Genomic DNA, 26473 nt, shown 5'->3' on the forward strand with positions numbered 1-26473 from the left:
ATTAAAGCAATAAAACATGCGAATAATACATTTATTCAAGAAATAGATGCTACGTCATCATACAAAATTCAAACTCAACATGCATGCATAAAAATTTCAACAGTCGCAGCGGATATAAATCAGAATACTTTGAAGCATACATGTCATGAATCAAATAATACATCAACATAGATGAATCTCCAAATCCCAACAATGGGTGAATCTCCAACATGAATAAATCCAAACATATAATCTAGACCGACATACAGACGCCTAGATCAGAGCCATCCTAAACTCTACAAACACCGATACCGGAGATAGCTCCCGATATCCACCAAACAACAATCAACTCACCGGAGCAACTAATCCTGCACAGCGTCTACCCATCCATACAGACAGGTAGGCGGTCAAAACCACTGGGTAAGTATTACATCATCATAATCCACATAACGGTTAAGCATGAATGATTAAATTCAAATATCACATACTTAATCGATGATAATAATAATAATATCCAGATGTATACTCATACCATAATTCCAACATCTTACATTAAACAATCACCAATCACGTGTGTCATGAAGCTTCTATCTGCTATTTGCTTCACTCCAACACTCCTTATACGGAGAAAGTAAAGAAGATTTGTTAATATAATTCCATTTTACCTTCATAAAAAAAAGTTTCCCAAGATAGAAGCTACAAATACAAGCTTCTAATTGTAGCTTTTTGCCGACCATGTTTAGGTTTTTGCCAAAATAAGTACAATATGTTAAAAAAGTTTCTTTATTTTTATTGAAAAAGAATTTTTTTTTTTTTTTTTTACACCAATCGTATATCATAGTTACAAAAAAACTAGTATATCACACAATTATTTAATGGATTAAGCTAACAAGTGTTCTAAAAATATTAGTTTTCTTTTTGACAGATTCTAAAGATATTAGTTAAGAAAATAAAAATTGAACTTTGCATTAGAAAGATTTTTTTTTTTAAATTTAAAAAATGTTAAATTCATCATTTTTTAACAGAATATTTCTATATTATTTTCCTTAACAATTGATGAATTCTAAAGATATTAGTTATGAAAATAAAAATTTGAAATTTGCAATAGAAAAAATAGTTTTTAAATGTTGAATTCATCATTTTTTAACAAAATATTTCTATATTATTTTCCTTAACAAATGTCATAAGTTCACTTTTAGCATTTGCTTATTTAATTTAGGGTTCAATATGTTTTTAGTCCTTACATTTTGTATCCCTTTGAAGAATAGTCCCTACATTTCATTAAATGTTTTTAGAATCCTCACATTTTATCATCGTTATCAAAATTAATCCATGTTGTTAATTCTCTAACGGAATGCTGATGTGACAATTAGCGGGTCCCAATTATTATAAGGTTAAATATGTTTTTAATCCTTACATTTTGCGTGATTTTGAAAAATAGTCTTTACATTTCAATAAATGTTTTTAAAATCCCTAAAATCGTAAGAACTATTCTTCAAAGTCACGCAAAATGTAGAGATCAAAAATATATTTAACCCTAAAATAATTGGGACCCACTAATTGCCACATCGCATTCTGTTAGAGAATTAACAAGACTAATTTTTATAACGGAGATAAAATATAAATATTTTAAAAACATTTAATAAAATGTAGGAACTATTCTTCAAATGAGTGCAAAATGTAAGGATTAAAAACATATTTAAATTTTTAATTTATTAGAATAGAATCTTACATCCATTTACCATTATCTTTTCTTTTACGTTTCATTTAGATAATACAAACAAATGAAATTCTCAAATCTTTATAAACAGACTGAAACACTCAATTAAATTGGTCATATCTTTGAATGCATCTCAATCTCAATTGATTAGTATAAATTGAAATTTGATCCTGTAAAATATACCTACAAACACTGTCAAAATCATGAGATGCTTACAGATTACAATTTGAGTCCATTGAGATAAAATAAGATTTGGAATAGACACATCCTTTTCGTGTAAATATATCTCATAAAGCAAAAAGAAGAGGAGAAAGAAGGAAGAAAGAAGAACAAAAGGTCCTTATTAGTCCCCCCAAAAAGTTTGACATTGACCTTTTCTTACCCTCAAATACTTAAGTGGGCACGGCATCTCTCTCACTCGCCACCATGAAAGACAAGCACTCAGAAAGTTTTTGATTAAAGAAAAAGAACAAAAATATTACTTGCCTTATTTTTAGTATGAGAAAAAAGCTATGACAATCAGAGTTTTTATTTGATAAGGTCAAGAGAAAGGTTAGGCATCAAGGGGAAATTAAAGCATCCCAATTAGGTTGGCACCTAACAGAGATTCCCATCTTCTATAGTCTTTCCAATACGTAATATTATTAAAAAAAGGAAAAATATTTACAAGAGGGGGACTAGGCCAAAACCCTCAGAAACGACAGAAAACTAGAATAAAAGAAGGAAAAAATTAAGGGAAACGGTAATTAGACAAACCATTTATGTCCATAGTAAAATCAACTGCCAACGGGGAAGGCAAAGTGGTGTACCAAATGGTATCTGTCACATCATGACCCAAAGTAGCAAGCTTATCTGCACAACAATTTCCTTCTTAGAAGACATGACAATCAGAGTTGGACCAATAAGTAAAATCTAACTAAAAATTGTTTAATTCATGATTTAAATTTATGTTGTTATAAATAATTTCTTCTTCGACAAAGTTTATAAATCATTCGAGTTCAATTGATTGATTATATATTTTCTTATATTGATACAAAATTTGAAAAATGTGAATGAATAAAAACATATAAAATTCTTACAACTTATTAACCATCAAATACAATTAAAAATAATTTTCTATATCAATAATTACATTTTTCAAGTTTACATTTAAACACAAATAAAATAATTGTTTTCTTTTCCTGATTCGTGAGCATAACTCAATTGTTAAGAATTTTATATATAATATAATATAGAGGAAATGAGGTTTAAACCATAAACATTTCACTTATTCACCTTATTAATTATTAGATTAATATTTACTATTTAAGTCGGGTTTGAACAAAAAATTCAACTTTTAAACAAAAAGTTAACATGTGTGATTAGGAAATTTTTTGTTTTTGTCCAATCACTTAATACATGATATTGTGAAAAAGAATTAGCCAATCTCCTAGTATTTTTGTTAGCCCATGAAAAGCACACTTAAATCAAGTTAATATCAAAATTTTATACCAATTTTTTTTTTTCTTTCTAAATAAAAATAAATAATTCATGATTAAACCTCTTGAATTCTCACTCCTTTCTTTTCTTCAACAGAGAATCTATGCCCACCATTGAACTTAACAAGGGCCCCACTTCAAACAATCCACCCCATCATCATATTAACATTAACCCTCTTCCAAAAAATCATAATCCTCTCCCAAAAAATCCACCTTCCTCTTCACCATCTTCATCCTTCTCGCTTTCTCTTCCTCTCACTAAAACTTTTCCCATACACTAAAACCCTCACTTGCATTAATAATTGTGTTGTATTCAACTTCAATAACTAAACTAAACCCAAACAAAAAACCCCTTCAATTATTTATCATTTTTATCACTTCACTCAAAAAAAAAAAAAAAAAACTCAACTTCAATATCAAATAATAAATTATTTTTATTTTTATAATTATATATATATATGCTTGCCGGTGATGCCGACGCCGGTAAGCACAGCGCGCCAATGTTTAACCGACGAAGCAGCGCGTGCACTAGACGAAGCAGTTTCTGTAGCGCGTAGACGTAGCCACCCTCAAACAACCTCTCTCCACGCCATCTCAGCCTTACTCTCTCTCCCTTCCAATGCTCTACGCACCGCCTGCTCATGCTCACGCGCCACCACTTTCCCTTACTCCCCTCGTCTCCACTTCCGTGCCCTAGAACTCTCTGTCGGAGTCTCCCTCGACCGTCTCCCTACAACAAAAACCACCGCCGTCGTCACCTCCGGCGATGACGGCGGCCCACCGGTGTCAAACTCTCTCATGGCAGCCATTAAACGCTCTCAAGCAAACCAACGTCGTCATCCAGATAGCTTCCATTTACTACAGATAATGCAGCAACAGCAACAAAACCAGAATCAAACTGCGTCGTTTTTGAAAGTTGAGTTGAAGCATTTCATTCTCTCTATTCTTGATGATCCTATAGTTAGTAGGGTTTTTGCAGAAGCTGGTTTTCGTAGCTATGATGTTAAGTTTGCTTTACTTCAACCACCACCACCACCACCATCTTCTAGATTCTTTCACCGTTCTTCACCTCCGGTTTTTTTATGTAATATTGAACCGGACCGGTTTGAAACGGTTCGGTTCGATGAGAATTCAAGAAGGGTTGTTGATGTTTTAGCTGGGAAGAGTGGGAGTAAGAGAAGTCCTCTTTTGATGGGTGTTTATGCAAAAACCGCTTTAAAAAGGTTTATAGAGTTAGTTCAAAGTGGAAAAGTTGGTTTTTTACCTAACGAGCTTGATGGGTTAAAAGTGGTTTCTATTGAGAATGAGATTTTTGAATTTTTTCTTGGAAATGGGAGTGAGGAGAAGATGGGGTTGAGATTTGATGAAGTGGGTCATTTAGTTGAACAAAATTTACATGCTGGTGTTGTTCTAAGTTTTGGGGAGATTGAGGTTTTTGTGAAGAACAATAACGATGATGATGTTATTGATGATGGTGTTGTGTTTGTTGTTTCAAGGTTAACAAGGTTATTAGAGGTTTATGGTGGGAAGATTTGGTTGGTGGGTGTAGCAGGAAATTGTGATGTTTATACTAAGTTTTTGAGGTTGTTTCCTAATGTTGAAAAAGATTTGGATTTGCATGTTTTGCCTGTGACATCTGCTACTCCTTCTATGGAAGGACTATACTCTAAATCCAGGTATGTTTCTCTTTTTCCTTTCCTTTTCTGTTTCTTTATTGGTTTTTCTGGTTTGTACTTGTCTTGACCTATGTTTGTTTTTTTGTCATAGGGTGTGTGTGTGTTCATGCACTTTCTGTTTTAATAATACTATATTATATATAGCATACCATATAATATATACCATATGGTTCTATGGAAATATCAAGAACTATATAGTATATTATATACAATAAAAGGAAGTGTTATATGATATTGTATTTGTTTAGATTTGTGTGTAACAAATAGTTTTTTTGTAGATAAAAAATTTTACATGTCAATATGGTCATTGGCTATTAGGTTATAACTGGTCTGTGTTCTTGTCTTTAAGTTGTTTTGTGGTTTTTTTTGTTCTAAATTATTCAGATGATTTTGTCTTTGGTTGCTTTCCAACTCTTCTCTATCAATCTAAAGCTGTTTGCTTGGTTACTGTGCATAGAGAAAGGAAGGAGTAATTTTATATTATAAATATTGAATTATAATCTGCCTCTGGAAAACTTTCTATAACCTTTTTAATTTTTATGAATTAATAGCATAATTTAATATGGGTCATGATTCAATTGGTTTTGGTTTCTGAGACAAGTTATTTACTTGTCATAGTTTTGCTGCAAAGTTCTATTTTCTGGGAACAAGTTAATCTGAATTATGAAAGCATTGCTCTAATGGATGCTAGAGATATTGTCATAGTTATGCTTTATTGATCAGCTTCTACCTGCAGTCTTTTGATAAATGCTTCTTCTTTTTCTGTACCCCTGACCTACCTCTTCTTTTTTGGTTTTATGAATCTAGTGTTGTGCAGTCAGCACATATGTATCGTCGTCCGATCAAGATCAGAGTCCAAATTTCAAAGCATCTTTTGATTTCTTTTAAAAAAAATCTAAAATACTGAATATGAAATATGGATTATCTGATCTTGATTGAGCTGTCAGAATGTAGTTGATTGCGTGTAATCACGAGGTTGCGAGCGACTACACACAACCTAGATTCAATTTTGACCTATCAGATTCTAGAGCCTATTATGATGTATATATATATTGCTTGGAAAATATTTACTTTTGTTTGATGATATTTTTTTATTTTTTTACTTTTATTGGGATAGATGATGCTTAAAGTCTAACTCTTCATGTGCACCTTAGCTTCTGACAGTTTGGTGTCTACTGAATCTAAAAGTTCCATCTTCATTATTTAATTTGCAGCTTAATGGGGTCCTTTGTTCCATTTGGTGGATTCTTTTCTACACCTTCTGATTTCAGAAATCCCAATCCATCTTTAACTCTTTGTGACACATGCAATAAAAAGTATGAACAAGAAGTTGCTGATAATTATGTGAATGTAGGACCTTCTTCTTCAGCATCAACAAGCTTACCTTGGTTACAAAAGGTTAATGTGGATTCAGACAGAGGATTGGGTTTGGCAAAGGTGTGTTAATGTTATGATCACCTAACATATGTTTCATTTTCCACTGCATGCAAACAAGCACGGAGACAGACACGGACACTGGACACTGACACGCCAACACATTTAATAATTTGAAAATAATCACATAATTCAGTGTAATTACAAGTGTCGGTGTCGGACACGTCGTGTCCGACACCAGGACACGCCTAATCCGAGGAGTGTTCGTGCTTCATTGCTTCATAGATGCAGAGACACTCGCATGCTCACACATAATTGCAACATTAATTGTGTGACAATTACTGTTCTGACCCACTAAAATAATTTAGTCAGAGGTAAGCAGCAATAATGCTTCTGGCCTAAAATGGTAAAAGTAAAAAAAAATGCATTTTCCTAAGTAAGATTGAAAGTAGCAATATAGTGATTTGTCACCTTGAATGCCTATGCCTATACCAAAGATATGCTTACTGAACTAATCTGGTGATGTTTCTGAAAGTTGATCAGGACAAGGACAATACATTTTTTATATTTCCATGTGTACTTTGGTCTTACCATATACAAATGCAAATAATGCAATCAGTGGACCCAGGTTTACCTCTAGGAAGTAGCACTTCCATAAAGCCAAAATATTTCCTATTTAGTATTCTGCATTATATATACTTTTGGCATGTTTTATGTATAACTATAAGCTATTTTTATAACAAAAGATGAAATAAATTTAAATTAGCTATAAGTTGTTTTCATAAGTTGTCTTGAAGAACTTATGGAAGTAAGCTGAAAACAGCTTATGAAATTGTCAATAGATAAATTCTAATGTTTAGCACTACTCCCATAATTACTTTCTAGTTGTCACTGCCTACACAAGATATTTTAAGGACTTCCTTTGAGATTAATATTGGAAAATGAAAAAGTCATATCTTTTCTTCACATAAGAAAACTCATGTAGAACATATTCATAAGTTATTTAATTCTTTAACATTTTATCAAGAAGTACTAATGTAGATTGCATGAAATTGTATTTTCTCTTGTCAAAAGTTGGGATCTAGATTTTCTGTACTTAAAGTCATGCATTTGACATAGTCATGCGATTTGGACCGTTTGAAGATCGGACACTGTGTTCCGACTTTGGTAAAATGGATCCAAAATACAAAGTCAGAACACGAGCTGTCTGATCATAATCAGACAGTCCTCCAGACTAGCGAATGCTTGATTGCGTGAATGCCGAAAACCAAATCCATTGAGCCGTGTGTTTTCTCTGTTTATATATCTATCTCTTGATTAACATTATTGTCCCTAATCTTTTTTTGCATAATGTGCCATACTTTATTTATTCAATTTGTGGCTATACTATTTATTTAATAATGAACTTCATCATCAAGTGCAGACTAATGAAGATAATGCAAGTTTGAATGCTAAGATCTTCGGATTGCAGAGGAAATGGAGTGATATCTGTCAACATCTTCATCAAAACAAATCATTACCTGAAATCAATATTTCCCAAACATTAACGGGGTTCCAAGCTCCATTCCACGAGGGGTTTCGATTCGGTAGAGGAACTAGCAGCCTTAATGAAATCCACTGTTCTAATCCAATTCCCTACATGTCTAAAGAGTTACAAAGTCCATTTCCATCTAAACAGATGTTACCATTTTCACAACCTTTTGATACTACTCTTAGTGCCAAAGATAAAGCTGAACATGTACCGAAAGTTTCAAAATTAGACATACAAAATCCTCTCCTTAACCACAGGTCATCTTTGTCCCTTATTCCTGTCACCACGGATTTGGTTTTGGGAACAACATATACATCGGTTACTCATGAGCCAGATACCCCGAAACTAAATGATCATAAGAAGCATCTTCAGCACTTGTCGGATTCTCTTTCGACTGATTTTGATGCTATGAATGAGAGTACTTCAAACCAAATTGCTAGATCCTCTTCCTACTCGGGTCATAATTCCGATGGAAAATTTGAAATGGTTGATTTCAAGTCACTTTACAAACTTCTTATCGAAAAAGTTTGGTGGCAAGATGAGGCAATATATTCTATCATCAATATTATGACACTTTGTAGATCAAGTGACGGAAAGCGCAGTGGATCGAATGTTAGAGCCGACACATGGTTTTCTTTCCTTGGACCAGATAGAGTCGGAAAAAGAAAAATTGCTTCAGTACTTGCAGAAACTCTATTTGGAAGCAAACAATGCTTAATCTCAGTGGATTTAAGCTCTAAGGACAGGTTTCAACCATTGAACTCGATTTTCGAATGTCACGATGTGCTTAGGAGGAAGACAGTTGTGGATTATATTGCTGGCGAGTTGAGTAAAAAGCCACGTTCGGTTGTGTTTCTTGAAAATATCGATAAAGCTGATTTAATTGTGCAGAATAGTTTGTTACAAGCTATAAGAACAGGTAAATTTCCATACTCACATGGTAGGGAAATCAGCATTAACAATTCAATATTTGTTGTGACCTCTTCTGTGTTCAAAGTTGGCGGCGTTTTTGATATGGAAAAGGAACCAAAGATATTTCCCGAGGAAAGAATCCTTGAAGCTAAAAGATATCAAATTGAATTATCACTTGGACATGCTTCCGAGGATATCTTTAGAAGCGGTAGCAAAAACGTGAGGGTTTCAAAGAGAAATGGAACATTTCTGAATAAAAGAAAGCTCTGTGAAACTGAAAGCAGTGATTCCAATGAGAAAGTAACTAGCAAGACAATGAAACATATCAAAGAGGCGTCGCGGTCGTATCTGGATTTGAATATGCCTCTGGAAGAGGAAGTGGAGGACGGTGATTGTGAAAATGAATCTGTAGTTCAAAATCATGAAACATGGTTAAATGACTTCCTTGCACAAATTGATGGAAAAGTGGTTTTTAAGCCATTCAATTTTGATTTACTTGCTGAGCAAGTAATCGAACACATTGACAAACAATTTCAAACACCGTTCGGATCAAATTTTGTGCTGGAAATTGATTACGAGGTCATGTCAGAGATACTTGCTGCTGCTTGGTTATCAGACAAGAAAAAAGCAGTGGAAGATTGGATTGAACATGTTCTTGGAAATAGCTTTGTTGAGGCACAAAAGAAGTATCACAATGTAGCTGAATATGTCATGAAATTGGTTAAATGTGAAAGCATTTTTGTGGAAGAGCAAGCTACAGGAGTATGCCTTCCAGCTAGAATTAACTTGAACTAAATTTTTGATCACTATATGTATTGTAATGTAATTACTTGTATAATGTAGCTTGTAGGGTATAAAGCATTTGGTAGTTATAGCATTTTAAGGCTAATTAATCCCACGATTTTTTTTCTTTTTGTGGTGATAATTGTGATGTGATTTCATATGGTAAAAGAATGTATAATCTTCACCACCAGTTTTCCTGTTTATTCTGATGGGATGAATAATTTAAATTTTTAGATATTAATTTAAGTTAGGGATTTCAATTTATAGTAAACATGGCTGGGTATTCGGGTGTGATTGAAATGGTCGGCTATGGTTATATAGGCGATGAAGTGTAAGTGATAAGTGTTTCATCTTCTTGTGCAAGTCAAGCTGACTAGCTCAATTTCTTACTTACGGTGGAATGATGATACTATTCACGCAAATCTACAATGAATTACCTCACATAATCTTGATTACGCCTAAAAACAAATTGACTATCGATTACGGGATATTTTATAATATTTTTATTTTGAGTCATGTAATTTCAGTTCTTCCTAAACCAAATAGTTTTTAGGTTTTTTATGCAATTCAATACAAAATTATGCAAATCGGCAAAACAAAGCATCTCATGAGAATTTAAGAAGACAATAGATAAAGATTTAAGAGGTCTCTGAAGACATTACAAAGTTGATAAATTTTATTCCAGGTCGCACGACAAGTTTCAAGAAAGAAAACACTAAAATAAAATCAAGAAAAAGGCAAAAATGCACAGAAAACATATATGCACACCTCGGGTGTGCCGTTGCCCGCCCCGTGTGTGCAAAACATTGCTGACACATGAGGCACGCCATCCTACGCGCGAGGCACGTGGGTGTAAAACAATTTTCTGTTGTTTTTCTCTTGCGGGGTTGAGGAAAAAGCCATGTTTTTCAGCCCAAATCCACTTGGAAATTAGCCTATAAATACAACTTCTCTCATTCACAATTATTAACGAAGCGGTTCAAGAGGAAGGAAGGCACTAGGAACTTTAAGGAAGGAGTCTCCCTTCAACCTTAGTCTCCATGGTATGTTTTATTCTTTTGTAATTAGTTACCATGAGTTACTAAACCCTAATTGAGTAGAATTCTAAGATAAACATCTATTTGTGTTGTTGGATCTTTTTAATTCAAGTATTTTATTCGGTTATGTTATAATTTTTATTTAATTTTCTTATACAAAATTTTCAATGCTCTCACGAGAGCTAGAGAGTGTAACATACCTAGAGCTTGTGACTAAACATAGAAATGGAGTAAACACTCTTTTTCGAACATTGCATATTGAATTTTATTCTTTTCCCCTACGTAAGACATACGAGATAAGGCTGTCCGTTTGTAGAACTACTATGGTAAGAGAGAGTATGTGCGAAACTTGTACGATTCATAAATGAAGTTGGAGCCTTTAGATGACAATTTAGGAATCCCAATTCTTTTATGTTTCAATTACTTCTGAGAAAGTAAGCTCTCACTGTAATATTCCATGCGTAAATATATTGGACCATGTAGGATTGACGACCTTGCAACCTTTATAGCGCGTATAACCTTAAAGTGATCAACAGGTGAAACTCAACGCCTGGAGGGAGGGACATACTGCCCCATGAACTGATCAACACTTAAATAGAACCTTTGTCATGTAATAACTAAATGCTTACTTGTCTTTAATCCAACAAGAAAATAGACGGGATTCGAAGAATTCTAACCACCACTAACATTTTGAATCTAACCAGGTTACTAACTCACTATTGCTTTGCACAATCAAATAAAACTTGCAAAACCCCTAATTTACCGTTTTTATTCATTTTATTGTCTTTAATTTCTGATCTAAATAAGTAGCACTAGTTGTCGAGTAGAAGCTCCCATACCGGATAAAGTAGAGGAAACAGAACAAGGGAGCCCAGTCAGAGCAATTCAAGAGAGAAAAGAAGAGACTCAAGTTTTTAGAAGAGGAGACGGAGTCATGTTGAAGGTACCTCGTTTTTTATTTCCACTAACTCTAACTCATAAAGTGAGGTACGACCCCTTCATAGTAACACGCACATGTAAGAGCAACCTGGTAGAAATGTGAGAATACATCAAATAGTATGAAAAAATGAACCGACATGAATTAAAGGATGTGGTAGACTCCTACAAGGAGATAAGAGTTAAAGAATATAAACCTACTTTGAAGAGGTTCAAAGGCACAACGTAAATATATCTGTCATGTTCGAGACGTAAAAACGTATTGAATGAGAGACAACTGCTATTCTTTATTGTTTTTCTCTTGCGGGTTTGAGGAAAGAGCTCAGTTTTTCAACCCAAACTCACTTTGAAATCAACTTATAAATACAACTCCTTTCATTCATAATCATTCATTGAGAGCGAAGCGGTTCAAGAGGAAGAGCGACTAGGAGATTCAAAGGCGAATTCTCTCCACAACCTTAGTCTATAGGATATGTTTTATTCTTTTGTAATTTTGTTTTTAGTTACCATGAGTATAAAAACCCTAATTGGGTAGAACTCTAAAATTAACCTAGGGCTTGTGACTTAACCTGGAAATAGAGAAAACACTCTTTTCCAAATGTTGCATATTGAATTTTATTCCTTTCCCCTTCGTAAGACATACAAGATAAGACTGTTCGTTTGTAGAACTACTATGGTAAGAGAGAGTATGCGAGGAACTTCTAAGATTCATAGACAAAGTTGGAGCCTTTAGATGACAATTTAGGAATTCCAATTCTTTTATGTTTCAATTAACTCTGAGAGAGTAAGACCCCATTGTAATACTCCGTGTATAGGCATACTCGACCCGGAAGGATTGACGACCTTTCACCCTTTATAGCGCATGTACCCTTATAGTGATCAGCAAATGAAACTCAACAGTTTGAGGGACATACTATTCCACGAACTAATCAATTAAATAGAAACCTTGTCTTATAACTGAATGATGACTTGTCTTTAAACCAACAAGGAAATAAGGAGATTCTAGGAATCCTAACCGCCGCTAACATTCTGCAATCAAACCAGGTTACTAATTCATTTATGCTTTGTGCAATCAAATAAAACTTGTGAAATCCCCCTAATTTACCGCTTTTATTTATTTTATTTTATTTAATTTCTGTTCTAAATAAGTAGCGCTAGTTGTAGAGTTGAAATGATAATTCATGTGGAGACGATCTTACTTATCAATTTATTACTTATGAATGATTTAGTACAGCTTGCCGAAATTTTCCACAGAGACCCCTCAGTCGAGTGAAGGATATGTGATGCTAGAGAACCTAGGTGAGTCGATTGATTATTTTTAAGGCCACTAACTCATAACGTGGGTCGTTGAAGGCTTAAAACTAAGTCAGAATCATAGTGAGCTAGACAATGATGCATTATCCATGATCTCTGCTCTCAATAACAATAATTATTTAGAGGAATGTGAGAAGAGACACAATCTATAGTGGAGTGATGGGTGAATTGGAAAATGCACCAAATCGAAAGATGTAATAAAGTAGTAAGTTAACGTATTTACATGGATTGTCTTTCAACGTAGCATTTAACAGAATTTATTTGTTTATAAAAGCAATTAAAGGAGTTTATGTACTGTTGCAAGTTTTAAAATGTCTTGCATAATGCGAGATTAGCTTGATTTGATTCAAATGATTAACAACGATTTTGTCTTCTTTGTTGTGACAAAATTTCAGATCTATGCATGTGTTGTTGTACAGGAACTTGATAATGTTGAAAAATTTCAATCGGATTACATCCCTCCATGAATGAAGCATGTGGTGATGATGACTCTTTCAATTAATTAAATAATTAAATAAATCAGAAGCATGAAGAATAACAACAACGAATGAGAAGAATCAATTTTTTTATTATATAAGAGGACCCATCTGCTTCCTCCAATGTACAATCTATTTCACCCTTAAAACTCTCAGTGTTGCTCAGAAACTGATTCAAGCGTCAGGGCGTTTGTAGAAACACTCACACCTCCCTTTCCAATATCAAACTTGTAGCAAAGCCGTCACACTAAACACCTTTCTCTTGATCAAATGAAATCAACTATTTTGGCTTCCGTTAATTAGTGTTTTTTTTAGGCTTAATTGCACTTTTTGACCCCTATTTTTCCAAAAGTTGCGGTTATGAACCCCTAACTAATTTAAATACAAAACAACCCCCTATGTTTTGATTCTTTGGCAGTTTTGGACCCCCAAGGCAAAAATAAAATAAAATATTGACATGTGGCACCTCACTTAGGGTGCCACGTCAGCGTTGACCGAGTCAACAATGGACTGGGGATCCAAAACTGCTAAAGAATCAAAACATAGGGAGTTGTTTTGTATTTAAATTAGTTAGGGGTCCATAACCGCAACTTTTGGAAAGATAAGTGTCTAAAAGTGCAATTAAGCCTTTTTTTTAACAAGCAAAAAATGAATTATAATAACATGCTGAAGTAGACTTCTCAGCACAAGGTGTGTCAAGAAGACCACTAAAAATTACAAGCAGTCAAAACGAAAGTACAAATGTGGATTAGACAATGCCTAAACATGACAATGGACTCGTCCACCACAAATGATCACCAAATACAAAAGTAGCTTTTTTAGCCTTCAGCCACCACAATGAATAATATTTAACTTTGTCTAGCAGCTGTGATATTGCATTCTTTGTTATTGAATAACCTGTTATTTTGTTCATTCCATAAAATCCAAACGGCAAGAAGCCAAATAAGCTGGAGGAAGGACCGCCGTGATTTCAAACCACGTTGAAAATGTCAACTGAATAAAGTGATATGAAATGTTCTGATGGTCAGCCCGTCAAAACCAATCCACAACCGCAATAAAGGCCACAAAGATACAGTGAAGGAGCAAGATAAAAATAGATGTCGGGCGTCCTCCACCTGGCCACAACCAAACACACACTACCGCACCTCATGAGATAAAATATCTCGATTTGCCAAATTTGATTTTGTAGCAAGACGGTCTCGAAGCAGACGCCACGCAAAAACAAAGACCTTCACTGTACCTGTTTATGCCAAATCAAATCCAAATCATGCCGAACATGTGAACTCTCCTGATATGTCATCATATCATAAACACCCCGAACAGAATAACCACCTGAAGGATCCGGAAGCCACTGTTACTCATCGGAAGTAGAAAGCTACAAAGAAACACCATGTAGTAACAACCTACACTCCGCTAAAAGCTCCTCCTCCCACACCTGTAACACCCAAAAAAAAATTATATTTAAAGAAGTTAATTAGAAGAATTCTTGATTTTTATGATTATATTGATGTTATGATGTTTAACGATGTTATGGTGCTTAATAATCAAATCATGTTATGAATGAATAAATAGATTATGATGATTAATGACGTACTAGAAATAGAGATAGGATAAAGCGGAAAACAATTAAATAAAATAATGAAGGAAGGGAGAGGTGTAAAATAAAAGGAAATAATTAAGTGGGGAAGGGAGGAGTAAAAATAATAGAAAGTTGGGTAGAAAGATTATTATCATAAACGCTAGCCTAAGTATAAATAGATGATTAACAACCAGAGTTCTTACTTTTGCTGAAACGTAGAAACAAAAGAAGAAGAGGAGAAAACCCTAATTCAAGAGGAGAGAGCCAACAACTGTGACTTCGGAGATTCGAGGTAAGGGGGAGATTCCTTTCACTTTAGGGTATCTATTTTATGATGGGGATTGTTTGAACTCTTTAGATGTTAAAGTTGTTATGATGTGAATTTCGATGAGAAAATAACGATGAAGGTACATGATGATGACATTGAAAGATTAGATTTGAGGGAATCTAATTTAGGGTTTTTGAATTGAGTCTATAGCCTTAAAAAGAGTAGATAATTAGGTAAATTGTGTGAGAAAGTAGTGGTTGGATGATATGGTAATCCTAGGTGATGTTTCATATTAGTTTGGGATCATAAGAGCTCTTAAAGTGGACATTTAGGGTAATTTATAAGCATTCCCGTAGCTTAAAAACGTAGAATTTGGACACATCGCAGCGCTGCGCTGCAGTAAGGGCGCCTAGCGCCCACAACCCGAGAGTTGGCGCCTCAGGTGCCAATTTCTGGCGCCTAGCGCCTACGTATGGTTGTTTTCACCCATTTTTGTTCCGAATTGGGTCTTGGTGTAAACATGAGAGTTGTAGGTATGAATGTTATCTTTCCAATGGATCTAGTCTCGCATCAATAAGACATCCAAAACGTGAGTTATGATTAAATTACTACACATGGGTCAGCATAGTGGTGCATCTCTCCTAGTCTTAAGAAAACTAATCCTTTTCACCACTTTATGTTCCGAATTAGATTAAGTTTCCTTCTTTGAAGTTGTAGGTATGAATGTTATATTTCAATTGACTTTGGTTTGAATCCTTTAGGTCCTTTATAACTTGAGTTATGATTGAAATACCGCATGTGGGTCATACTGAGGTTTCCAATGGACATTCAGCGTAACCCCGCAGTGGACTTCAAAACATCTATGAGAGAAATAGTGAATTTAAGAAAGCCTTTAGCGAGGAGAGTAAAAGTAAGGGTCCTTAAATTATGAATTTAAATGTGGAAGGGTGTGCAGGCGTAAATAGAAGCGATTACCTCAGATATGAGCGAGTCTAAAATATAAATCGATGATAGTGGTCTAAGTGAATTTAATTATTGTTAAAAGATGACCGGAAAATAGGGAGTGAAAGAAAATTATAAGAGGAAGGACAAGGGAGATGTTTAAGGTAGATGGCTAGGATAAATATAAGTTCCCCGAATTAGAGCCAAGTTTAAACGGTGAAGTAGTTAAGTAGTAAAAGAAGTAGAAAAGATATAGATAGATAGTTCACAATGGAGATGATAGGAGGACGTTAGAATGAAAGTAAGTATAAGGATATAAGATGATGATTAGGAAAGAGGTGTGTGTGTGTGTGTGGGGGGGGGGGGGGGGGGGGGGGGTGGGAGGGGGGGGGGGGGTTGGTGGTAAATGACGAAATATTAGTTGCTATATGACGATGAAGAATGATGAAATAAATGATGTTTGAAAAAGATGAAAGATGTATTTAAGAACAATGAAGATGAAAGACGTACTTGTTCTATAATAATAAGTAAAATGACGATGATGATTTAATTGTTCTAAAGAATAATGTGTTGATGATAAATTTGTTGTATGATGATTAGTGGATCTGCATGCATCATAACATATTGCATAAAGACGAAAGACGGGTGTATGTTCAGTAACACAACTCTATAAAGACGATAGGTTCCTCATCCCCAAAAAAAGGAGCCTTGGAGAAGGAAAGAGCATAGACAGGCAGAGCAGTCAGGAGATACTAGAGAAGGATCAAGCGACCACCGAAGGAGAGAAATCGACTTTGTTAACCAGACAATCTAGATTTTATACGGTTAATAACAGGCTTCCAAAACAAAACCTACACGGATTACCACCAATCGGAAGCCCGAATAAGAAAACGCACTCTTCCCACTTTACACCTCAGCACAGATGCCGCCTCAGTCAGCCAAGAGTCAGAGATATTAATCCTAATCAACGAACTTTTACGTTATATATCCTCAAAAATTGTAAGAACCGCCCACAGAGCACGGACATTGGCCCAACTTTTGTCCCCTAATAACAACATATCGTCAGGAAACTGTAGAGGAGAAATAACCATCGGGTTCTCAGAACCAACACTGTAACCTTAAAAATTTTCCGACTCAACCATAGCCTTCATCATTATATTCAGGCCCTCATCAATCAAAAGAAACAAAAAAGGTGAAAGAGGATCACCCTGGCGTAAGCCCCTTTCGAGAGGAAATTCATCTGTCGGGCTACCATGGACTAACACCGATGAAATATAAATATTTTATTGAAGACACTTATTTTGAGTAGTTTTCGAACCTTTTCGGTTGTCTTTTGTTTTTTTCTTCATGTTTTTGTTTCTGTTTTTTCTTCTTTCTATGGGTTGAGTATTCATTGCACTTCTTTCAAAATGGTGAATATATTATTTGTACTTCACTCATTTTCATCTAATAAAATTTATTTTGCCATTTAAAAAAATTATAGTTTTTAACCCGTTAGTGAAATTGGTAATGCAAATATGCCGTAAATAATTATGGTTGTGTCTAATATAGACCTCTCAAAAATAATCTAATCATGAACATTTACCATTTTTAGTAATAGTAAATTTATAATAATAAAAATTGAGAAAAATAATAATATTTTATTAAAATAAACCCTCAATAGGAGGGTCCACTGTTGGACCGATACATATTAAACAACCTCAACAATTATGAGGTGTTGTAATTTGTTTTTTAATAGCAAAATTTGTATTTATATTATGAGGTGATGTCAATCGATCATTTATCGGATAACACTTTGGTGACATTGTGATCGATGATATTATGACATTGATCAATCATAATGTCACAAGTGTCTTTCATCTTTCTCTTTCACAATATTTTTTTATTCCTTTGTACACGTGTGACATTAGACCATATGCAATGGTTTGTTTAATGATGGGTTCAACATCAATTTCCCCTCCAATGGTGTGTTGAAAGGCTGTTGAATGAGGGAAGAGAAGAGAGAGAAGGTGAACCAATTCAACACAATTGAACAAAGCCGGGCAGGACACGTGGCAGCGCGGAATTGGCTGAAAACTGGCGCGTGTGCAACACGCGCCGACAGGGCGCGTGAGCGTGCAGAGCGCGGAGAGAGAAAATGATTTTTTGAAAGATAAGGACACGTGGCACGTTTTAATTGGCTGTCCGGATTCTTATCATTTTAATAATTTGACCTCAATTATTTCGTTGTAAATTAATTTAAAAAAAAAAAAAAAAATACCAAAATTCATGATTTTTTTTCCTCTATAAATAGAGACTTGGATCATTTGATTTGGACACAGAAAAAAAAATCAAGTTTTTCACTATCTTCATCTTATTATTATCTTTCTATTAGCAAACTAAGTGAAGTTTTAATCTTATTTTTTGTGAAATGGATCCCAATAATAACCATTTCAACACCCAAAATTTTTCTAATTACCCATATAACTACGAAAATCCCAACAATTATCCAAATCCAAATCAATTTTATAACCAACGTCCTCAAAACATACATCAAAACGTACCTAATTTTGGTTTTTCACCAAATTTCAACCAGTCATCCTCTGTTCCAAACTTTCATCCATATCATGGATCTATGATGAGATATCCATCTCAAACACCCCCGTTTAATGGTTATATGCCAATGGGGAACGAAAATTTTCCTAGTGTTGATGCAACCCAATATCCTGAATTTTCAACACAAATAACTCCTGGTGGCATGGCAGTTTCTGATGAAGTCACTCCAGAAGATTCAACTCCTAAGAGCAAGAGAAGTAAGGAACCAGCATGGAACACTCAACAAAATTTGGTTCTAATAAGTGCATGGATTAAATATGGAACAAGCAGTGTTGTCGGGAGAAACCAGAGAGGAGAAACATATTGGGGTAAAATTGCTGAGTATTGTAATGAGTATTGCTCATTCGATTCTCCCCGCGATCTAGTTGCCTGCCGAAACCGTTTTAATTATATGAGCAAAATAATAAATAAATGGATTGGTGCTTATGAAAGCGCTAAGCGTATGCAAGGAAGCGGTTGGTCGGAAGATGATATTTTGACAAAAGCGCAGGAATTGTTTGCAGGTGGGAAGAATATTCAATTTACTTTGAAAGAAGAATGGCACGCTCTCCGTGATCAACCACGTTATGGTAGTCAGATGGGAGGAAATGTAGGGTCAGGGAGTAGTGGATCTAAGAGATCTCACGAGGACTCTGTAGGATCTAGTGCTCGTCCAATGGGTAGGGAGGCAGCTAAAAAAAAAGGTAAAATGAAAAGCAAGGGCGAGACATTGGAGAAGGTGGAAAAGGAATGGGTTCAATTCAAAGAATTAAAAGAGCAAGAGATTGAACAATTGAAAGAGTTAAATTTGGTGAAAAAACAGAAAAACAAGTTGCTGCAAGAAAAGACTCAAGCTAAAAAAATGAAAATGTATCTAAAGTTAAGGGACGAAGAGCATCTCGATGACCGGAAGAAGGAGCTGTTGGAGAATTTGGAGCGTGAGCTGTTTGAAAATTAATTTTAATCAAATATTTGTTTGTATTCAGTCAACATTATCAGTGTTGTCTAGTCCCGACTGTTTGCTTTAATATTTGTCAGTGTTGTCTAGTCCGTAGTGTTTGCTTTAATAATTATCAGAGTGTTGTCTAGTCCCCAATGTTTACTTTAATAATTGTCAGTGTTGTCTAGTCCCCGTGACTTATTTGCTTTAATAATTATGTCCACTGTGTGCCCATTATTTGTCAGTGTTGTCTAGTCCGTAGTGTTTGCTTTAATAATTATCAGAGTGTTGTCTAGTCCCCAATGTTTACTTTAATAATTGTCAGTGTTGTCTAGTCCCCGTGACTTATTTGCTTTAATAATTATGTCCACTGTGTGCCCATTATTTCACCTACTATAACTTATTTCAAATCCGTCAATGTCCACCACACAATGTACTTATATATAGGGACTCATATCTACTTTCAATTTCACAAGTCTCATTAAAATCTACTTTCAATTTCACAAATCTCATTCATATCTTCTTCCAAAAACCTATCAATGGATCCTTTTGATTTGGAAGCCTACTTCCAAAAACGTGATGCTGAAGACACGTATATAGTCAACCGATTTATTCAGCGTCGAAAACAAATAGAGGAAGGTAGTGGATCTCGTAGTAGAAAATATTTAAAGAGAGATCATGCAGGGGCAAACCAAAGACTCATTGACGACTACTTTGCCAATGAGCCTACATATGACGATGCAATGTTTCGTCGTCGGTACCGGATGCAAAAACATGTCTTCCTTCGAATCGTTGGAGACCTTTCAAGTAGTGATAACTACTTCACCCAGCGAGTTGATGCCGCCAACAAAGAAGGTATATCACCGTTAGCAAAATGTACCACAGCAATGCGAATGTTAGCATATGGTGTGGCAGCAGATGCGGTAGATGAATACATAAAAATAGGAGGTACTACAGCATTGGAGTGCTTACGTAGATTCTGTAAAGGAATCATACGACTGTATGAGCAAGTGTATCTGAGAGCACCAACCCAAGATGACCTTCAAAGAATACTACATGTTAGTGAAATGCGAGGGTTCCCAGGGATGATCGGGAGTATTGACTGCATGCACTGGGAGTGGAAAAATTGTCCTAAAGCATGGGAAGGTCAATTCACCAGGGGGGATAAGGGAACCACCACAGTTATTCTTGAAGCAGTTGCATCTCATGATCTATGGATCTGGCATGCCTTTTTTGGATGTCCGGGAACGTTGAACGATATAAACGTTCTAGACCGGTCACCAGTGTTCGATGATGTGGAACAGGGAAAGACTCCAAGGGTGAATTACTTTGTGAATCAACGTCCCTATAATATGACATACTATCTAGCTGATGGTATCTACCCTTCTTACCCAACTTTCGTCAAATCAATTAGGCTTCCTCAAAGTGAACCCGATAAGTTATTTGCAAAACATCAAGAGAGCTGTCGGAAGGACATCGAACGTGCTTTTGGTGTGCTTCAAGCTCGATTTAAAATCATCCGTGAACCAGCTCGCTTGTGGGACATAGCTGATTTGGGTATAATCATGAGGTCATGCATCATATTACATAATATGATTGTTGAGGATGAACGAGATACATATGCTCAACGTTGGACCGATTTTGAGCAATCTGAGGGAAGTGGATCTAGTACACAGCAACCATACTCGACCGAGGTGTTACCCACTTTTGCAAATCATGTGCGTGCTAGATCCGAGTTGCGTGATCCAAATGTTCATCACGAATTGCAAGCAGATCTAGTGAAGCACATATGGACAAAGTTTGGAATGTTTCATGATTGAAGATGATTTGTATCGTACTAAATAAATTACTTGTGTGTTGTGTGCTTGTTTGTTGTCTTGCATTTTAAGCTATTTGTGTGTTGCGTGCTTAGTTTGTTGTATTGCATTTTAAGTTAAGAAAATATAAATAAATTATTTAAATAAATTTTGTTTTTAGAAACAAAAAAAAATTAAGTGTATCTTTATTTTAATTTAATTATAATCGATAATTTTAATTTTATGTAATTATAAAAACAAAAATATAAAATTAAATAAATAATAAGAAATAAAAGGTGGTGGGGTAGGGTGTTGAATGAAAAAACCATTGGAGAGGTAAAAATTGAATGAGTGTTGAATGAAGAGAGAGAAAATGATGTGGAGTGTTGGGAATTGAAAAAGTGGGTGTTGAATGGTATTATTGTGTTTAACCATTGTAGATGGTCTTATTGTTGGTCAATGTCACCAATGTCACCAACCATAATGTCACCCAAATATTATCCATCATTTATCTTATATACAATGAATTCGTTCCACCAGTGTGATGTCCATATTTATTAACCATTTTAAAAATATTATCAAAAAAGTGGCAATCATTAATAATCATATAGAATAGACAATATGTGGCTGATTTTTCAATTTTTTAATAAAACTGATCACGTTGCCAAGTTTTTTTTAATAAAAAGACCACGTTGTCTAATCTTCCACCAAGTATTCTTTGATGATTAGTTAGCCATGGAAGGAACGAAGGTTGTGGAAGACAAAAGAGATAAATAACAGACGATTCTAATGGGTATATCAAGAAAATAAAATAAATAAAAAATGTCAATGGGAGATAAAAACGGAAATATACATGTATAAAAAGATACAAGTGCCCATGCCACATCAATCGTGATACATTTGTGATAAGAATATTTGATGTATTTAGCATTATTGTTATTTTTATGACAATCTTTTTCTGTGTTACATTATAACAAATTTTTTAAATCATTAGTATTAGAACACCTTGTGAATATTATAACAAAGTTTTTTATGTATCATTACTCTTTTTTTAATGATTGGGGTGAATATTTTAATACATGAAAGTTTACTATAAATATATTTATGTATTAACAACTTTCCACAACTCAAAATCTTTAGATCCAGTTGAAGGAAAAGAGGGAGGCTATTAATACTTAAGAATGTCAAGTGTAGCTTGCTTAAACCGTGAATCCAAATCTGACTTGCGTAGAAATGTTGCAGATTATCAACCTAGCGTTTGGGGAGATTATTTCATTCAATATGCTTCAGAATCTATGGTATGTTTAGCTTCGTACACCAATTTTATCAATTTTTATTTTAAAATCAAATGTACATATGATTTTGATTAATTGAATAAATTTTTGTTCAACGCCCCTGCAGGAACTTGATGAAAATATTAAGGTACAAATTGAAACCCTAAAAACCGACGTGAGAAAGATGCTTGTCTCAAAGAGTGAGAAACCCTTGGCAAAAGTTCATTTGATTGATTCGATATGCCGTTTGGGTTTGAACTATCATTTTGAAGATGAGATTGATGAGATTTTGCAAGATATTCACAAGAATTATGTTCAAAATGGAGAAATAATTACTTTTGAAGACAACCTTTGCTCTCTTGCTGTGCTATTTAGGTTGTTGAGGCAACAAGGACTTCACGTTTCACCAAGTATACACTCAACTATCATTTATGTTGATTTCCTTTTATATTAGACTTCAATTCGCTAAAAAAAAGATAGCATTTTTGTTGTTTTGCCAGTATCATTTCTTTTATTAGGGTTTGAATCTCAATATGTTAATTTCTTTCAACCCTAGCTAAAAATAATTGAACTACCTTAACCCTTAATTGTTGTCTAAATTTTGACTCTTATTAAACTTTTATTTCTTGCTTTAGTTTTTAAAAATCTCATTGTCTTTATTGATTGTTTAATATTGTGGTATATTGATGAAAACACTAGATGTATTCTACAAATTCAAGGATGATCAAGGAAACTTTAGTGAAAGACTTATCAGGGATGTTGAGGAGATGTTATGCTTGTATGAAGCCACACATGTCATGATTCACGGAGAGGGTATTTTGGAAGAGGCCTTGGCTTTCACTACCACTCACCTTGAGTCCATTGCCAAGCAATTGAGTCATCCGCGTGCAGTACAAGTCAAACATAGCTTAAGGCAAGCTCTCCACAAGAATTTGCCTAGGTTAGAGGCACGACGCTACATTTCCATATACGAGCTAGATCCTTCGCGTGATGAAAATTTACTCATTTTAGCTAAATTGGATTTCAACATACTCCAAACCCTACATCAAAAGGAATTTGGTAACCTTTGCAAGTAAGGACTTCTTCAATCATATATGCACTCCACTTTGTCATAAAAGGGACACTATATCAATGTGATTTCAAATATTAATCCGTGTAATGTTCTTGTTTTTTTTTAGATGGTGGAAGGAGTCAGGTGTGTGTAATAAGCTGCCGTTTGCACGAGATAGGATAGTTGAAAGTTGCTTTTGGTCTTTGGGTGTATATTTCGAGCCCAAATATTCTAAAGCAAGAGAAATGATGACAAAATTATTTGTCATAGCAACTGTCATAGATGATGCCTATGATGCATACGGAACCATTGATGAATTAGAACTTTTTACAGACGCAATTGAAAGGTTAATTAGCACATGATGTATTTTTTTTTTTTTAAGAATCACATTATATATATCGTTTATTATTTTTCCATCTAACTTTTACGTAAATTGTAATGAAAGCGATTTTCAGGTGGAATATTAACTGCATAGATAATCTTCCGGATTATATGAAGATTCTTTATACAACCACCTTAGAACTTTATGAAGAAATAGAGCAAGAAATGAGGAATGAAGGGAGAGTATATGCCCTAAACTACTACGTCAAAGAAGTATGAGTTTTTTTTTTTCATTACTAATTACTATCAATAATCGAATTAATATTTGTTTAGAAATACAGCATTGATTTTACTTTATGGTAGTATACATGGAACCAAATATGTCAAACTAAATTTCCTATTGTGTTATAATTGGTACGAAAATTCCACCATTGTTTAGCAAGGATTAATATCCGTCTTGAAAACTCTATAGTATATGTCATTTCAAGTTGTTAAAAATTTATACTACAAGAAAATATGTGATTTTCTACGACTATATTGGCAGCTAGTTCGTATCTAATTCGTAGTTAATTAACGTCATAATTTCATAATAAAAATTCATGAAAAAGTTTAAGAATGAACTTCTCTCTCTTTATTTGTTAGAAGAAAAAAAAATAATTATAATTTTTATTTCTTAAAGTATAGCAAGTTAATCATGTGAATGTATGTGTACAATCAATTCATAGTAAAAAAGTATTATTTTCATTCTGGTGGCAGTTCAAAAAATACCTTCAAGCTTATATGACTGAGGCAAGATGGTTAAACAAAAAATATAAACCAACATTAGAAGAATACATTCGCATATCAATAGAATCATCTGGTTATGCACTGGTGACCACAACTTCTTACATTGGTATGGGAGCCACAGCCACAGAAGACATCTTCAAGTGGATATCAAATGAGCCAAAAATTCTTAATGCTTCTGTTGTACTTTGCAGGCTAATGGATGACATTGTGTCCAATGAGGTATATATATAATTTTTTCATAGAATATTCTCCTCAATATATTTGTTTTAATTCAAATGATGTAGACATTTACATGAATTATTTCTTGTTGCATAGTTTGAACAAAAAAGAGAACATGTTTCCTCATTCCTGGAGTGTTATATGAAAGAATATGATGTGTCTAGGGAAGCTGCCATTCAAGAAGGCCGAAAGAGAATTCTTGATGCTTGGAAAGATATAAATGAAGAATGTCTTATGCCAACTGAAGTTCCTATGAATTTTGTGAGACGCATTTTAGACCTATCGCGTTTTATGGACGTAGTTTATAAAGATAAAGATAACTTCACTCACACTGAAGGAGAAATGAAGACATTCATTAAAGCTTTGCTTGTAGATCCAGTGTTAATTTGATCATTAATTTTAGTATTTTATGCATTGTATTTTAACTTTTAAATAAAGAAAACATGCATTGTGTGAAGTTTGTTTTGTTGAATTGCAAGAAAGATGTAATCATATTGTTCTGCATATCTAAAGTTTAATTGGATTTAATGTTTCAATTTTATGCATTTCTAAAATATTTCAATGATTATTCATGTGTGAGACAATCATTTATATACAATGTATGTTGGATCGATTTGACATTTGTTACAGTACTAGCTACACTGTAGCACTAGGAAACAACTCTCTGTAAACGGCAAAGAAAAATCAGAATAAACTTCAAAGTGAAATTCAAGGAAATCCCTTCCAAACTCGAGTAAAAATCATAAAGAGACTTGGTGTCCATGATTTTCTTCCCGATCGAGCTTTGGTTGGCAGATTGGAAAGGAGGATCCATGACCCTAGGGGGCGACCTTTGCAGTTTTAAAGCCCTCATATCAAATATTGCCTAACATCATCTTCACTAAGCTTATTCTTGAAATAGGGAGAAGTTAAAACAAATATTGAAGTCTCTAGGGACATGGGTAGTTACATTTCTAGGTAAAGGGTATTATGATTTCTCATTTAAATTTATTAAAGACTCTCGATGCATAAGACCCATTGGATCATGGACTGTTGAAGCTTTTTTCTTGGATAAAGGATTTTAACACTAATACAGTAATGCGCAAAAAAAAATATTAATCATCAGAAGTTTGGTTACATATTTCTGGCTTGCATATTTAGCTGACAAGAAGAGGAGCAAAGGATCTAGGATAAAAAAAAAGAAGCTTAAGCAGTAAAAAAAAGTCTAGAAAGAAAGGGAAACTTCTGCAACAAGAAAAGAATGTGAGAGAGATTGATAATGCTATGATGAGGGAGGAACAAAGAAATTTAGAAGCTTTTAGCTTCCATTTGGTTACTCGCTGATCAACGAAGAAAACTCAGAAACAAAACATTGCACCATTTAGAGGCAGCTATGGAACTAAGTCAAAACCTAGTACTCCTAAGCCATTCAAATGAAGTGAATTTACTGGAACATCAGGGGTATAGCCAATTCCACTTCAAGATTGGCTCTCAAGAGGTTGATTAAGTTACACAAACCTGACATTGT

At 34.4% G+C, this 26473-nt stretch overlaps 4 protein-coding genes across 4 annotated transcripts; all 4 read left to right on the top strand.

Moving 5' to 3' along the window:
• Positions 1–3346: 3346 nt before the first annotated feature.
• Positions 3347–9717, top strand: LOC25490895 (protein SMAX1-LIKE 7). The gene is made up of 3 exons (XM_013604802.3): positions 3347–4853; positions 6068–6290; positions 7651–9717. Exons 1-3 carry the CDS (start codon positions 3649–3651, stop codon positions 9463–9465), a joined length of 3243 nt encoding a protein of 1080 aa, XP_013460256.1. The 5' UTR covers positions 3347–3648; the 3' UTR covers positions 9466–9717.
• Positions 9718–18667: 8950 nt separating this feature from the next.
• Positions 18668–19537, top strand: LOC25490896 (glutathione S-transferase T3). The gene is made up of 2 exons (XM_039832038.1): positions 18668–19318; positions 19403–19537. The coding sequence occupies exons 1-2, from the start codon at positions 18668–18670 to the stop codon at positions 19535–19537; spliced, it is 786 nt and encodes a 261-aa protein (XP_039687972.1).
• A 521-nt stretch (positions 19538–20058) lies between these two features.
• Positions 20059–21799, top strand: LOC112420189 (uncharacterized). Its single transcript, XM_024778882.2, has 2 exons — positions 20059–21076; positions 21756–21799. Exons 1-2 carry the CDS (start codon positions 20059–20061, stop codon positions 21797–21799), a joined length of 1062 nt encoding a protein of 353 aa, XP_024634650.2.
• A 626-nt stretch (positions 21800–22425) lies between these two features.
• On the top strand, positions 22426–25522 carry LOC25490897 (probable terpene synthase 2). The gene is made up of 7 exons (XM_013604804.3): positions 22426–22613; positions 22717–22999; positions 23289–23661; positions 23768–23986; positions 24096–24234; positions 24718–24966; positions 25063–25522. The coding sequence occupies exons 1-7, from the start codon at positions 22497–22499 to the stop codon at positions 25354–25356; spliced, it is 1674 nt and encodes a 557-aa protein (XP_013460258.1). The 5' UTR covers positions 22426–22496; the 3' UTR covers positions 25357–25522.
• Positions 25523–26473: the final 951 nt, after the last annotated feature.

Source organism: Medicago truncatula, chromosome 3, assembly GCF_003473485.1.
Source record: "Medicago truncatula cultivar Jemalong A17 chromosome 3, MtrunA17r5.0-ANR, whole genome shotgun sequence".
Taxonomy (NCBI): domain Eukaryota; kingdom Viridiplantae; phylum Streptophyta; class Magnoliopsida; order Fabales; family Fabaceae; genus Medicago; species Medicago truncatula.

Excerpts from the sequence above, each read along its gene's own strand:
- LOC25490896 (XM_039832038.1), top strand. The coding sequence starts at position 18,668 with ATGGGGAACGAAAATTTTCCTAGTGTTGATGCAACCCAATATCCTGAA. Across the intron at positions 19,319-19,402 it reads AGGGCGAGACATTGGAGAAG|AAAAACAAGTTGCTGCAAGA; the intron begins GTGGAAAAGGAA and ends GTGAAAAAACAG.
- LOC25490897 (XM_013604804.3), top strand. The coding sequence starts at position 22,497 with ATGTCAAGTGTAGCTTGCTTAAACCGTGAATCCAAATCTGACTTGCGT. Across the intron at positions 24,235-24,717 it reads TAAACTACTACGTCAAAGAA|TTCAAAAAATACCTTCAAGC; the intron begins GTATGAGTTTTT and ends TTCTGGTGGCAG. Across the intron at positions 24,967-25,062 it reads ATGACATTGTGTCCAATGAG|TTTGAACAAAAAAGAGAACA; the intron begins GTATATATATAA and ends CTTGTTGCATAG.
- LOC25490895 (XM_013604802.3), top strand. The coding sequence starts at position 3,649 with ATGCCGACGCCGGTAAGCACAGCGCGCCAATGTTTAACCGACGAAGCA. Across the intron at positions 4,854-6,067 it reads GGACTATACTCTAAATCCAG|CTTAATGGGGTCCTTTGTTC; the intron begins GTATGTTTCTCT and ends TTTAATTTGCAG. Across the intron at positions 6,291-7,650 it reads GAGGATTGGGTTTGGCAAAG|ACTAATGAAGATAATGCAAG; the intron begins GTGTGTTAATGT and ends CATCAAGTGCAG.
- LOC112420189 (XM_024778882.2), top strand. The coding sequence starts at position 20,059 with ATGGATCCTTTTGATTTGGAAGCCTACTTCCAAAAACGTGATGCTGAA. Across the intron at positions 21,077-21,755 it reads GTGGGACATAGCTGATTTGG|ATGGTCTTATTGTTGGTCAA; the intron begins GTATAATCATGA and ends TAACCATTGTAG.